Raw genomic sequence first — 16643 nt, 5'->3', positions numbered from 1 at the left:
CCATTTGAGTTGTAAGCAATCAAGAAAGAAAGCAAGAAACAAAGCAAGAAAGCAAGAAAGAAAGTAAGAGAGAAAACAAGAGTGAGTGCTAAGTCAAGAGTGTTGCTGAAGCAAGCAACAAGTGTGATCAAGATTGTAAGACCGAAGCGGGTCCTTACTTTGATATAATAAAATTCAAGTTGTGAGAAATCGATTGTGCCCGTCGTCTCCAAACCAATAATATTCAACAATTAATACCCTCAGGTAAGAATAACGCCTTACATGTAGGCATTGCATCTAGCCATTCTCTGTTAATAAAAATCCAATCAATTTTTGAAAATTTTTTGTTTCCATCATGTTTATCACTCCACGTATATCTACTACCATGAGTAGGAAATTCTATCAAACCACATTCAAGAACACATTCATTGAACTCCATAATTTCTGCCCAAACTACTGGATTTCCTCCTATTCTATCATCAGTCTTCAGTAGGGAATTGAAGTCACCTAACACCATCCATGGTTTTGTACATTTTAGACTTTGGAGTATCAGACTTTCCCATAAATCCCTCCTATCTTCCCTGCTATTAAAAGCATACACATATGTTATCTCAAAGGAGAGTTGAAGTGGGATAAACACTACCTCACATGTTATCAGTTGTGTTGTTTTGTTGATGGGTTTTACACAATAGTAGTCAGGATTCCATGTCAGCCATATTCTACCATTGTAGTGATTTTCCAAGTTGGTAGTGTACTACCAACCTGCAAACATACTCGCAGCCACAAGTTCTATTCTTCCACTCTTTATTTTAGTTTCTAGTAAGCCAACCAGACTCACATTTTCTTCATTGCAAAGGATCTTCACTTCCTTTTGCTTATTGGGAGCGTTAAGCCCCCTTACATTCCAGCTAGTAAATTAACCACCAGACCCTATTATGGCCTGGCCACCCATAATCACTCTACTCCTTCCTTTTTCATTATTGTTCTGCAATATTTGATAGGAATTTGCACTTTCAATCTGAGTTGATCTTCTTGGAGGTGATATCTTCCCTGCTCGTGTAGGAGTTTGCCATCCTTCCTTTCTACTGTTTATCTCTTCATCACTCTGTTTTGCTCTAGTGTTACTCACTATCACTATCCCTTCTTGTCGTGCTACAACTACTTTAGCTAGTTGTTGATTAGGACTATTTTGTACCTGTACATTTACCCTGTCTTGTGGCAATGGAACAGGTTTGGGAACCTTTCTCTTCACTCTACATACCTCCTCCTCATGACCATATTTATTACAAAACTTGCATAGTGTTGGTTTCCAATCATACTGAACCTGATGCACAATGATTTTCCCTTTTTCATTGATTGTTATTTCGGCTTAATTTATCTTGATGAATTCATTGCGTGTGATTTCCTGAAGAAGTATATTTTGTGGATTCACAGTGATTTGTGAAGTTGAGTGGTTTTGGACTTTCTGACTAACTTCTAGTCATATGCACTTAGAAGGATACCAGGTATCAGGTATTTAAGTCGAGATTACACTAAACAATGAGGTGATATTTTTTATCAGATCATTCGTACTAGATTTTAGAATACTTATATATGTAATCTAATTAAATGTTTTCTTAGCCCCCATAGTATATCAATTAATAACATTTTGAGTCCTATATTTATCTTTTCTTTATTTGTCCATTTTCATCACATTTGTTTTAATATTTTTATATCTATAACTCATTTATTTATTTTCTACTCTTCTATTTTCATCTATATAAACTCATATTTTTGGTTTCATATGATTCTATCCAAGGAGCAATCCTATTAGAACGTGGAAAAGGAATCCTTTTACAATGACAAAACCAACAAAAAAAAGTAGTCCAATTCTATTAGGAATCAAATTCTATTTCTTCAACTATAAAATAACTAGTTCGTTCCCCGGAACAAGCTTTCATTATGTTCTTTCTCTGGATCACAGCCTACCAAACTAAAGTGACTTTGTTTGATTTACTGCAATCTGTCTTGCAATGGAGGAAATACTTATAGACATTTTGAAAAGGCCACTGGTGAAGTCACTTATTCGTTTCAATTGCGTCTCAAACTTTTGGAACACATTAATCTCTCAACCTTATTTTAAGAAGAAGCATCTCAATCATTCCAAAAGTCAAGTCAGTTCCCAAAAATTGCTTTTTGTCCGGTGCGATCCTAACTGTCAATTCTGGTCTGGTTCCTTATCCTTAATTCCCATTGATTGCACTTCAAATTCTAATCCAAAAGATGGTATAAAAATGTATTCTAGTTGTGACGGCTTGTTTCTCATCGGAATTTGGACCGACCGTTATGCCGAACAACCTTCCATATTAGTCATATGGAACCCTTCCACTAGACAATCAATATGACTTCCCCATTCTAAATTTTCACTTCAGATGGGAGATCAACATCACAATCACAATGAACATATAGAAAATGACAACGAAAATATGGGAAATTACTCTAATAGTATCAGTGATGATGATGATGATAGGGGATTTACTTATGGATTGGCTTATGACTCTAAAAATCATGAACAGATAGAAGATGACGATGAAAAGATGGGAAATTACTCTAATAGTATCAGTGACGATGATGATGATGATGATGATAGGGGATCTACTAATGGATTGGCTAATAATGACTCTAAAAATTCATGAACAGATAGAAGATGACGATGAAAAGATGGGAAATTACTCTAGTAGTATCAGTGATTATGATGATGATAGGGGAACTACTTATGGATTGGCTTATGACTCTAAACGTGAAGATTATAAAGTCTTAATGATTGACATGTGTGGGAATAACGACAATGAAATTCTCGCACTGAAAAATGGTTCCTGGAAAATAATTGATCGTAAAACCTCTGGCAGGACAGATAGTGGTTTGTTGTGTGGTGGAGAACTTTTTGGCATTTGTAGATGGAGCATTTCATTGGCTTGGTTTCTTATCAAAGGTTTGTGTGGTTTCATTTAATATTTCAGATGAAATATACGGAGAGATATCATTGCCAGAGATAGTAAGCTCCGAACTCACTCTATTCAAGTTTGATAACGTTGAAGTTCATGTGGGACTATCAATATTGAGAGAAATGTTTCATCGACAAAGATTTTAGTTTATGGGTAATGAAAAAGTATGATATTGAAGATTCTTGGATGAAATTGTTCACTATACCGATTTTAGTTTATGGGTAATGAAAAAGTATAATATTGAAGATTCTTGGATGAAATTGTTCACTATACCGATGAAGTATTACTGTGAATTGGGTGACACCGGAACATGTGGAAACATCATAGGTATGTAAGATAATATCTGGTGGCCAATATCGAATGATTTCTCAAGATTATGATATTGATGCGATTACAGTTAATCGGGAGGGTTTTGCTTATACCGAAACTCTCACGGACATTAAATTATATTAAATGTTTAGGAAATTTTTGGTTCCAAATTGATCTTGTTTTTTTTTATTTACTATTCTTTGCTAAGAAAGAATTGATCTATATTTTTCTTTTACCTGCTGTTTCTCTGCTGCTTTTATCCGTATGAAAGTTCCTTTTTTGTCGGGGATTGTTTGAGTGATTAGGAAAAATAATGTATGCATTAATTTTGTGTATTATTAGTATTTTGCGTGGTACTCTTTCATAATCTATGTATTAATAGTTCCTTCTTTGTCTGGGATCGTTTGAGTTATTAGGAAAAATAATGCATGCGTTAATTTTGTTTATTATTAGTACCTTGTTTGGTTCTCTTTCCTAATCTATGTATTAGTTATTGTGTATTAAGGTGGGCATATATCATGGATTTCTAGGTATTAGCAATGCAATGGTTTTTATGCATGCATTAACTTAATTAAAGACTCAATGACCCCTCAAAACTTTTTTTACATCTTTTCCACCATAATTGTGGAGGGCTTTGTGAATAACGTTTAATGTAATTTTTCAACGATACTCATAAAACTAGAATTCAACTTTAAGTATACAATGTAATTTTTCGACGAAGGGAGTTCGAGTGACCCTCTTGAGCTCCACATAGCTCCGACCCTGAGCCCAGGTTGAGCGCTTCACCTTGCTTAATTAGCGTGTTAGTGTAGCTTGTAGAAGCCAAGGTGTTAAGGCATGTGCACCTTCACCAACGAGTTCTGCCTTTGAGAATACAACAACATACCCAGTGTGTTCCTACAAGTGAGATACAACACCATATATATAGTTATATTATAGTTTTACCACTCTTTTGTCCGAATAGTTATTATCTGTTTTTGTAGATACATATTCTTGCATTACATTTGTATTTTTTATTTTCTCACTTGGCATTTTTTCCCCATAAAGTCCACACTTTAATGGCACTTTGCACTTAACGGTTCAACTATACTGGACTTCTTTACACACATATATATGGAGGTTGTATTTTGTCTACAAACTATATATATATATATAGTTAAAGGTAGGTACACCTTTTGAAAGCTATTTTACAATACTTATTAGTAACATATTCAGTGTAATATCACTAAGTGTAGTCTGGAGATAGTAGAGTGTTAACCTTCCTTTAAATCATTTCTATTCAATATATAGGGATGTCAAGAAAAATAAAATAGCAGAGAGAAGGAATAATAACAAAATAAGAAGCTTCATACAACTTAAATATTGTGTTTCTTCTACATATGTTGAACACCTTGACAAAATGAGATACTTTGTTACAATTGCCTCAACATATTGATAATTTGAGAATTTCCATGTGGTAGTTTCCCTTTTCCCTTTTGAGAAAAAAAGAAGTTAAAATAATTAAGGACTATGAGGATTTCTTTAAATCCTCAGAGTCAAGGAATGTTTCAAATCTCCTATATGTAGCACATGTAATCCTAAAGCAACTTTCCTGTTTCCAACTTCATCAACTACACTCAAATGCTTGCAAACATCTAAGTTGAACTTAACAACTCCTTCACTCTGTGGTGTCAAATGAATCTTTTGGAAATCCAACAAGTGCTTTTGAGGTGCATTGTGGACTGAGGGTGGTGAAGTGAACAACAAAACAGTGTGGCTTCCTCTCATTTTCCCAACATTTTGAACTTTCAAGTGGATATCAAATCCCAAGTTGTTGCAGCCTTGCTCATTAACAGAATCAATAGACTTGCACTTTGTCGATCGACAAGCATGTCCTTCCTCAAGAGGAATGGACACAAATTTTGGTGCTTTTACCAGGTGGTGTTTGTATTGGGTGTAGCTTAATCCATCACCAAAGTTAAATACAGTTGGACCTTTGTAGAACCTGTAACTTCTTCCTGGGAATCCTGTTTTTGGATCTGCCCTCATGTTCATGTTAGTCATGTCAACTTTGTCTACATATGACTGTGGATACCATGTCATTGGGAGCCTTCCACCTGCCAGATTCCAACGAAACTTATTAGGCATTTAGTCACATGTTCATTTGATGGGGCATTCGATGCATCGACCTCAAGCTATAATCAATGAACAAATGGAAAGAGGAAACTTACTTGGATTGAAATATCCAAAAACGACATCAGCCAAAGCAGCACCACCAGCTTCACCAGGGAAACCAACCCAAAGAATGCTTGTGACTTTAGGATTATCTACAGCAAATTTTACATCCATGCCACCTCCAGACATGATAACAAGGATTACAGGTCCCTTGGAAACACTAGCAACCTCTGTTACTAGAAGTGATTGTTGTCCAGGGAGAGTTATATTGAATCTGTCTTTGCTCTCTCTTTCAATAGTTTGATCTGATCCCATTACCAACACTACAGCATCAGCTGCAGCTGCTACTTTCTTGGCATTATCAACTTGTGCAGTGGCACAAGCTATATCACAGCCTTGTTGATAAACTGTTGAAACTGATGCACCTAGGCCATCCAAAGGAGTTGTATACTTGCATGGACTACCTGCAAATATTCAAGAAAATGAAAGAAAAGACTCTTAGAAACTGGTGTTTCAAAGTTAAATATATACACTGCATGTGTAAAAAAATCTTTATACCGTCAGTGCATAGAACTTAGCATCCAATTACCTTCATAACTTCCAACCATGGTATAGGCAAGATTGGCATTAGGGCCAATGACTGCTAATGACTTGATGGATTTGGGGGATAGAGGTAATGATCCTGCTGTGTTTTTAAGCAAGACGATTCCTTGTCTTGCAGCTTCACGAGCTAGCTCTTGGTGATCTTCAGTACAAACATCCTTGGGACCAAGATTTCCATAAATTTGGTTTTTTGGATTACCATCAAAGAATCCAAGTCTCATTAGTGTAGCAAAATTGTTTGAGACTGCTCTATCGATAACTGATTCATTTACAAGTCCTTGGTTTACAGCACCCTGAGTGTATTTACCAAGCCAAGATCCACAATTCAAGTCCAACCCTATCACATTTAGCAAATTCTTGATTAGCTATGGTTAAGAAGTATGAGAAAATTACATTGTCTTCGGGTAGAACTAATGTCATGGTTGATTAGTCCAACTAAAAGGGCTTAAAATGGTTAACCTGCATTTAGAGACAAAGCTGCAGTCTCCTCTGGTGTCTTGGTGTAGTGTTGAGCCCAGTACATCTCATTTAACGAATCACAATCCGTCACAATGTATCTGTATAAACCATACTAGTTCTAAATTCATGAATTCTTTCGAAAGAACAAAATATGAAATATGAGAAGCACTAAATATACCCATTCAATTTCCATTGTCCTCTGATGACTCCTGCAAGAAGGTCATAATCACCACAAGTAGGCTTGCCATTCACTTGGTTGTATGAACACATCACACTGGCTACATTTCCATCAAGAACACAGCTCTTGAATGGGGGGTTAAATGTATCATCTAAATCTTGTTGTGTTACCTACTCACCACGACAAACAAAAAAACACAAAATGCTTACCATACTAAAAATTGTACTGTAGGTATTTTAGAAAAAGGACATACAATATGCCAGTACCTTAGCGTTGAAATTGTAACGTTGGATTCCCTTCCAATCATCGATATCATAAGCTGTATAATGCTTACAACAAGAAGCAACCTTGAGCATATCTTTTTTACCATCATCGCGCTGTTGCAGACCTTTAACATATGCTACCCCATACTTGCTAGACAGCGTTGGATCTTCTCCAGCTGTTTCTTGGCCTCTTCCCCATCTGGGATCGCGGTAAATATTCACATTTGGTGACCAATATGTCAATCCTGCTTGACCAACATTGTACATTGCTCTACCCTCCGTGGACACCACCTACAAACATTTTACGAGTTCAAGTTCTATGCACCGTTTGAGCAGAAATTAGTAATTTAATAAAAATGGTAACTAATACTCTCACAAGTTAAATTCCAATACATAACTTAAATGCATTGTTGTTTGATACAACTCTCAACTGCTTTCTTCAACATTAATCACATGATAGATCTAACAAGGATTAATCATTTTCCTTTTCATAAAAGACAGTATAATAATATACCCTATTATAACATATGGTTGGGTGGGCAATTTAGCATGTTAGATTAATAAATGGCTGGCTAGTTGGTGCATGCTTTTGTCAATTATGGTCATTCTCAAAAGATGTAAACATCTTAACCAAATATATTGCAAGCTGGAATCCTTCTAAAATATTTTCATATATCCTATTTTATGATATACACTTTAATTATTAAAGAAACTAGCTTTTGCTGATTTAAGAAACCATTATGTAAAAAAAATGTATTCATCCCACTTCCCAAAAGAAAAATCTTTAAAGGATCTAGCATTAACCCTTATCTATTCACACGGCAAATTTGTAGCAATCAATTTTAGCATGTACAACAACATATGAACACGTATTAATCAAAATAAAATTGGACATAAGTCACTGTCTTCTTCAAAAAAATAAAAAATCATTCAATGTTTAAAAAACAAATAAACAGAGTGGTCCTTAGATAATGCCATGATGGCGACGTACATCTACAACTTGACCTTTAACTTCTCATCAATTTTTTTTTGTTATAACCATAGTATCCGGCCAGTACCGCAAAAAATTATACCGTTTAGCTGGATCAAAATTTTAATTCAATGTGTAATCTTTATTATATTGGAACAACTGTTAGTAAAATTTCTGACTGTGTCACCGGTTTCATCAAGAAATGGCCAAAAAGGCACAAAGATCAAGACTACCCATAAGTAATAGTATTAAGAAGAAAAAGATATTACCTTTCCAATGGTCTCAAATAGAGTTTCATTGAAAGAAGCAGAAGTGAGAATAGGCTGAGGGAAGCTAGTGGCATGAGGGACAATATTATTGAATTTAACTCCTGGACCAGTATATGAAATCCCATGTAATGCTTCAGACCACCACTCATATTTTGGGATTCCAAGCCTACTAACATTACCAGCAGTGTTTACCAACATAGTGATTTTTTCTTGTAATGTTAATCTTTTTACTAGATCTTTTACTCTAGCTGACACACCCAATGAGACATCACAAAATGGAAAGCTTTTTAGGCTAGGATTGGTTGCTGTGTCACAAGCAAAAACAGCAGATGTTTGAGCTGAAACTGGCTTGAATTGTAAGCAAAAATGAGACAAAATGAAGAAGAAACAGAGCAAAACAGAGTATTGGTGTTTCTTGATTTCATCCATTGCCCTGTTCTTCTTCATGTAAAGAAGAAGAAGAAGAAAAAAAAGATGTGTGATATGTATGAGTAGTGAGAGGCAGATGTTGGTTTTTTTATAGGAAAAGAAATGATAGCAAAGGCATGTTGTTTTGTAGCAACCCGTGATGGATAAACGTAAAAAATCAAAAAATGTACTCGGATTCATTTCAATTTAATTGTTTTAAATTGATTAGATATGAAATTTAAGAGATTTTTGAATTATATGATCATAAATTAAAGACTTAAATAGTCCTTTTGATACAGTTGAAATAATTTAGACACTTAAAAAGGAGTAGTATATAAATATTAATGGGGTCCAACTTCCATGACTTGTGCCTTTAATTAAACCTTGTGTACAAATAATAATGAGAGAGAAACTGTTATCTCTTTCTTTGCTGTCCAATTATTTTGCTGTAAAAAGGGTAAGATGGGGTCAGTTAAAGATTTTATTTTTCGAATTTCTATAGGTACTTTTTGTTTGGAAGCTCGTTGGGGAATGTGAAAGACAGAGATAGCGTTGGATTTCAAGGTTTGCTTTGGGTAAAACATGAAAACAATAAATAAAAGAAATTGGTCTTACAGATTTGCAGGGTTTGTTTTAATTAAAAAATGATTCATGTGCATTATGAATCCGATTCAATTTCACAAAATATTTTAACGACACATATCGAACTGTCAAAGTATTGTATGCTTTAATTTGAGCCCTTTTTTGGATTACCTCAAAGCTTATGGATCTCATCGATTTATTTTCTTGGTCTTGTGGTTTATTAACAATTTTAAATTCTATGTAGTTTTTCGATTCTACCGTTGATTAGTAGATAAGAAATTGGGGGGAGGGGGGATTGGTTAGGTAAAATTTGTCAAATTGAAGATTCCAGCTAGAAATTAGTGTGTTACAGAAATGAATTTCAAGATAATTCAATGAAGATAGATAAAAACAAAGAATTATGGGAAGACTATTTTGTCAATGGATGATTCAGAGCCTCTTTAATGTTTTTTTTCTATGTATAGATTGTTTGTTTCATTAGGGTGGTTGGGTAAATCATGGGTTTGTTAGTGATAGATGATGTATAATTTATATAATTTCCTTAGATTAAAAAGTGGTCCAACTCCAATCTCATGGGAAATTATTGATACTAATTAAGCTCAATCTCTCAAATAATTTATGGTTAAAAAATACGATAGGGATCTATGTCAAACTTTCATCGCCATAGAAGATGAAAGGCTGGATGGATTTTACAAGAAAAAAAAGTGCTCCAACTCCAATCACATGGGGAAATTATGACTTCCTTTAGTTTTTTTTTTAATTGTTATATTTTATTTTACGAGATTCAATATGACTAATTTTTTAAACTAAATTGAATTTGAAATAATTTAATATTTTAAATTAGATGTTCAAAAATTATAAATTGCAATCTTTCTTATAGTAATATAATGAAAAAATACATTCTCAATGTTGGTCAAAGTTCATGATATTTGACACTCAAAAAGTGAAATGTGACAAGTAAAAGAAAATTGAGTGAATAATACTTAATTAAGCTTAATCTCTTAAATATTTTATGGAATTAGCCTCTTATGTTTGATGTGTTATTGGGATGAGCATCTTAATAGTTACTAATTGTTTATATATATACTAATTACTAATAATGACGATCGATAAGACAATAATATATAAAGGTAGTAGACATATATATAACAACAGAAGGCAATGATACGCCCAACAATATTTACCTTCTTACTTGACTAGCTTCTTCTTTTTCTTTATATAATTCAAACTCTTCTTAAATGTTTTCCTTTGTATAGGATAGACGATGTAGACCTTTTCTTACAAAGGATTAAAAAAAATCCGAGGAAAAAGCAAAAACAACGTAAGAGAGTGAAGCCAGGTGGGAGTTCGTAGATTCGGGCAAAGCCTGTAATTTTTTCCTAGACCCCATATTTGTACTAGAAAATTAAGTAGTAACTTGTGAACCCCTAACAAAACTAATGGACAACTCAATGGTAAGGAAGGGGAAGGAAATTTAGAACCCCAAACTCTTAATACTGGCTCCGCCTCTAGTACACATATCATCAAGAAAGTGTAATAAGGAGAGAGGAGTATTTCTCAAACTAATAAGAAATAGTTTATGTATGAAACTTACATTCTCACTAAGTTGAGTATGAAATTTTTTTTTAGCTTAAGTATGTTTTCGACACTTCAATCAACCCATATATGTGTATGTGTGAATTAAATATTCCTTCAATCCAACAATATTGGTCAACTATTGACTCTGCATTCTTTTTAAGAAACTATAGTAGAAGAGTAATTTTTACTATATCACCATTTGAATATAATAAATATAATATTTTGAAAAATGTAATAGAGTAATGACTATAATTAAAGATAAGGGTAATTAGGAACTACGTGTCAAATTATCCATTGATTTCAAAAAATGAACAAATATTATTAGATATCCCAAAATAGCATAATGGACAACTATTATTGGACCGAGGGAACAATAATTCATCTGTTTATTCAATACATGATAAAAATGGAAAGAAATGTTCAATTGAATAATATTAAGTTGTTGACATCACTAAACTTTAGAAAAAATCACGCATTTTTTTAAATTTAAATTATGATATTTTTGGTGTGTTTGAAATTTATTACAAAAATGGTGGAGATAGAAAGTATTCCTTCTGTCTCAATTTACGCGATATTTTTCGAATTTTAAAATTTAAACAAATTTATTTTTTACTGTAATTTTTTCATATATTTTTTTAATTATTTTGAATTACTTTTGTGACTTATAGTACTTTTCACATAGATTACAAATATATAAAAAGAATTTCAAAAAAATTGAAGATTTCACACGTAAATTTCCAATTAAACTTAAACTATTTAACTCTCGAAAAACGAAAAGTGTCATGGTAACAAAGTTTTGAGTGGTCCTATTTGAGTGTCAAGTGGGAGTGTAGGGACATCCACATAGGCGGTCGAGTGTTAGTATTAGGAAAACACCCCCGTGATTCTTCTGGGTAGTTGGGTCACATTTGTCCCCATTCTTTTTCATTACTATATCTTCTAAATGCTTTAATTAAAAAATATTAGTATAATATTATTATTTTTATATTACAAGGAGTAAATTTTAGTGATAAAAAATAATCTTGTAAATTTACTATTATGATGAAAAATGTTCAGTAATAATGCGTGTCATTAAATCGATTAGCACAAACAGTGTTGATCGAATGAAGTCACAAATATTGTTCTTTTTACTATATTTGACTCATTTAAAGCAAATGTTTTTCATCAAGAAAAAATTCAATTCTCAATATTTGAATTTAAAATTTCAATTAATAATAGAAAGATTTCACCTATAATATTTTGATTGTTATGAATATTGTTGAAAAACAATTAGAGATGTAAATACCCTTCAGTTTGATTATTACGTAATTTTTATAATTAAGAAATGTGTCATACTCCCTTTGTCCCTAATTACTTGTCCACTTTTGAATTGACACACCTATTAAGAAAATAATAATTGATATAGTGAGTTTACCATTTTACCCCTATTAATTATGAAGCGGATGAATTAAAAACTAGTTCTACCATTTTCAAAATAATTAATTGAGGATATAATGGGTAAAAAAGATTTATCCTTTCTTGATTTGTCAAAATAGACAAGTAATTAGGGATGACTAAAAAAAGAAATATGGACAAGTAATTAAGGACAGAAAGAGTATTAAATTAACGAAAAAGTAGAAACTTCAATCAAAAGTTCAAAGACCAAACTGCTAAATTTAGAATAGGGTCCCTTCATTTTTTTTCTTTTTTCTTTAGGGGGGCGTTTCATAGGAAATGCGCGCGAAAAGGGTGCCAACTGTGGAGTCCGGAGTCAAAGGAAAAGAAAATTAGATAAAAAAAAATTAAAAGGGCAATAAAATTGAGTTGAAAATTAAAAGGGTAATATTTAAATTGTCTAACAAACGCTGTCTAAATTAGGAAAAAGAAGCAAGGCGCAAAGAACGATGTGCCTCATAAGGTGCAAGTCCCCTTCGCCTTTTTCCTTTCTCTTTTTTCTTTTTTAGTTTATGTTTTAATTTTTTGTTTTTTTTGTTTTTCCTTTTAATTTTGTTTTTATTTTGAAGTTGTTCCTGCTTATTTTGCATGTGATTTTTATATTTTTCTTAGCAAATTATTCATCTTTAGGTAAGGTGCATCATACTTCACGCCTTGCTCCTTTTTCCCTAATTTAGACTGCGTTTGTTAGACCGTCTAAATGTTGCACTTTTGGTTCTCAACTCAATTTTGTTCCCTTTTTGGAATTTTTGGCTAATTTTCTTGTCTTTTTGCCTCCGAACTCGCCAACTGTGTATATTAATCGAAACACATGACGTAGAAATGGATAATGCTTCGTACTCCCCTCCGTTCAACAATAATTGTCCAATATACTATTTTAGGCTGTCTAACAATACTTATTTTATTTTGTGAAATCAATAGACAATTTTACACTTAGTTCCTAATTTACCCTTATAATTATTTATAATCATTTCTCTATTATATTTTTCAAGATATTGTATTTATTACTATTAATAAATACAATGTGTTGAAAAATGTAATAGAGAGAAATGACTATAATTGATGATAAAGATAAATTATGAACTAAGTGTAAATTATCCATTGATTTCATAATGTGAAAAAGTATTGTTGGACATCCCAAAATAGTATAGTGAACAATTATTGTTGGACGGAGAGAATATATTCAAAGGATGAAATTATAAAATTATCCTCTTATTTATACTAGTTTCTTTAGAAGTGTGCAAAGTCAACAGTGGACAAATATTATTGGATAGAGGGAGTATAAATCGGCTTCCTTCCCACTTCTCGTTTTTCTATTTTTCTTGGCAAGATTAGGGGTGTGTGTTTTGATATTCGATTCGATATTTTTAAAGTTTGATTTTAATAATTAATAATTAAAAATAATTATTAAACTTAGGAATTATGATGGTAATACAACTTATATAATTATAATTATTATCCAACAGGGTAAGTAAACATCTGAAATGACCATGGTTACCACAAATAAAAAAGCCAGACACGATATTTCTAAGTATGGTCATTTGGTATTTGATTTAATATTTTCAAAATTCTGTAATTAAAAATAGATATTAGATATTATAATTTTAAAGTTTGATTTTATACGATAAATCAAATTTTTGCCTGATAAAATCTAATTCAATTTAATAATGCGATTTTCCATAATTTTTGACCCCTCTAAAAAAGATAATTTTATATTGAATAAAAACAAATTTTGAATTAAAATATATAAAATTCTAAACTAATTCCAAAATATACTCAGAAAGATATTTTTATCTAGAAAAAAAGATAAGCTTTCGAGGAAAAAAGGAAAAGGAGAGGGCTATTTTAACATTGAAAAACAAAATGTCATTATATGACAGCTGCCTTACATGACTGTCTCATGAGCAATGAAGTCTCTCATTTCTTTTTTTTTCTTTTTTTTTATTATGCTTCACATAATTAATATTAGTTATATAAAACTTTTTTTTGAAAGATAAAATGAATCTCATAATGGTATGAGAAGCGTAAATAAAAATTTCGCAAATTTTGCCATTTTCCTTACCATGTGATGTTTGATATTCATATTAAACAAATTGATTAATTTAGATTTACATATTATTTGATTTATTTTTGGAAATAATATTTCTAACAAAAGAAAATCATTCTCAGGTTCAAACATACGTGACATCTTTGATTAAAAAGTAACGAATTCTAAAATCATCCACCACAACTCATTTTGGTCTCACGTCCCTATTTCGCTTGCCCTTTGACAAAAGTTTTGATTGGTCATCCAATTTTTACATTCGTCTAATTATTGCATATAGAATCAAATTTTGCAGGCGTATTGTATTAAAAATTATTCCTCACGATATGATTCTCATATCACTTACGTCCATTTTTCTAAGTGCATCTTGATTGCAGTATATAGCACCAAACAAAAAGTGGGATCCAGCATATATAGTTTATTTTTTCACTTTTTATTAGTATACAAAATTTGCTCTCATTCATTGATTCATTTAAATTGGAATTATTTGCCTTGTCATATTAATTTTAAAAAATAAAAATATATGTGCTCTAGAATACCGGAGTATCATTTGCTTTATTTGATCATATTGTAATATGAAATGAAATTATTTTGAACATTAAGATATGAATAAATATCTTTTTTGATTGCCCTTATGAGTTGGAATAATACAAGAATTAGAAGCAACACACACAACATATCACCTAACTTTTGTTTCTAATATTTAATTTATACTATTAATTAATTAGCATGATCATGTGCTATTGTCTTTGTTATTATACGTACGTTTTTAAATTGCTATGAATCCATATTTAATAATATAAGATATTGAAAGTACAAGCAAGAGGTGCAATATATAATTGTTAATACATCTGCGATTATGATGATACAATAATATCGAGTTAATTCATTCCTCAGTTTAATGAATTTATCTAGTAAAGTTATTTTTCTATTTTATGATAACAAAATCACTCAACTAATACTTATTTTCTCAGGAGTTCATACCTATCGATCTATGATATACAACATCCATCGGAGATTCGCCTTTTATTTTAAATCACTATGAACTGATAATGAATTAATACAAGAAACTGTAAGTATGTACAAGCAAAAAGGTACAATAATTGTTACTTAATTAGTAATGCATTTGTGATAAGGTTAAACAAAACATTACACGCAACATTATTGATTAATTTCTTAATTATATGATTAGAATATTATTTAATCAAGGTAGGCAAATACTAATACATCATTAGCATCTGGCGTTATGTATATACTCGTGTCACATTCTTTTGGCTGAAATTCATTAGGTTCTTAATTAGTAACATTATATTGCTGAAAATGATTAATTTGTTCTATATGTACTTTAAAATTCGTGAAGTCATTATCAGATTAATGACAATGAGAATTTATTTAGGCAATAAGTCATTTATAAAGTCACCCTTTAAATCCTAAACTAATCATCTAACCGACAACATTCAAAAATATTATTTGGAAGTTTTATATGAAGTGTAAATATTAACTAATAAAAACAAATTTGGCAGATGGTTTTTGTCTATTGGATTTTAATTAAAATGTTTGAAAGTTGACCACATTCGGAGAATAGTTCAATAGTATCACGGACCAAATTGATAACAAAAATAATCATTTTTATGGTGACGCGATTCAGTGACGAAGACACGATTTTATCATAATATATATAAATGAACGATATCTGCATTACAACTTGATTATATTCAGATTTGTGTTGCATAGCAGACATGTAAATGTTAACTTAGTAGGAAACAAACATAAATGATTATTTAATCTCTTGTTACAACCTAGGCATGGGTTTTTATTTATTTTCTTGAATGACTTTATGAATGATATATTGATAAGATTGACAAAATGAGATATCTAACTATAGAACAAATAACAAATAGGTATAGAAGAACAATTGAAAATATACATACAATGTTATGGAACAAACACTTACAATAGTTTTCAGTGGAGAATTATGAACCTGATGATCAACTTTTGGAAAGAATTTATATATGATTTATATTCCAAATTGAAATAAGAAATTAATATTAGGATCTTTTAAGTGAAACAAATAGTGCAGGAATAAACATCTGATGATTTTGTCACATGGGAGGTAGTCCCAATAAAAAAGCTAATAGGGAAAAATCTTATGTTTAAGAAAAAAGTTGCAAGTTTATCCACTAACCTTTTCTTTTGAATAATATTTGAAAATTACGTACTACTTTTAATTATCTGGTTATTATTTTAAAGGGAATAAGCTATTTTGATACATGAATTATTGTCTTATTTCAGTTTTAGTCCTTATAGTATTTCACTAAAAATATCTAATTCATGTACCAAAATTGTTAAATGTTAGATATATTTACTATAAGAATTAAAAATGAAATAAGACAATAATTCGTGTACCAAAATTGTTATTTTCCCTTATA

The 16643-nt window shown here is 31.4% G+C and overlaps 1 protein-coding gene across 1 annotated transcript; it reads right to left on the bottom strand.

Moving 5' to 3' along the window:
• Window positions 1-4598: 4598 nt before the first annotated feature.
• On the bottom strand, window positions 4599-8749 carry LOC102589670 (beta-xylosidase/alpha-L-arabinofuranosidase 2-like). Its single transcript, XM_006351746.2, has 7 exons — window positions 8169-8749; window positions 6933-7220; window positions 6667-6836; window positions 6489-6586; window positions 6016-6366; window positions 5483-5890; window positions 4599-5368 (listed from the first exon to the last, which is right to left on the bottom strand). Exons 1-7 carry the CDS (start codon window positions 8613-8615, stop codon window positions 4794-4796), a joined length of 2337 nt encoding a protein of 778 aa, XP_006351808.1. The 5' UTR covers window positions 8616-8749; the 3' UTR covers window positions 4599-4793.
• Between the last annotated feature and the right edge of the window lie 7894 nt (window positions 8750-16643).

This window comes from Solanum tuberosum, unplaced genomic scaffold (genome assembly GCF_000226075.1).
Source record: "Solanum tuberosum cultivar DM 1-3 516 R44 unplaced genomic scaffold, SolTub_3.0 scf00136, whole genome shotgun sequence".
Classification (NCBI taxonomy): domain Eukaryota; kingdom Viridiplantae; phylum Streptophyta; class Magnoliopsida; order Solanales; family Solanaceae; genus Solanum; species Solanum tuberosum.
The sequence above is the reverse complement of the archived record's forward strand: the minus strand, read 5'-3'. Positions and strand labels throughout refer to the sequence as shown.

Coding starts and splice junctions, on each gene's coding strand:
- LOC102589670 (XM_006351746.2), bottom strand. CDS start 8,615: ATGAAGAAGAACAGGGCAATGGATGAAATCAAGAAACACCAATACTCT. Junction 6,837..6,932: donor GTTACAATTTCAACGCTAAG/GTACTGGCATAT, acceptor CGTGGTGAGTAG/GTAACACAACAAGATTTAGA. Junction 6,587..6,666: donor GGACAATGGAAATTGAATGG/GTATATTTAGTG, acceptor TGGTTTATACAG/ATACATTGTGACGGATTGTG.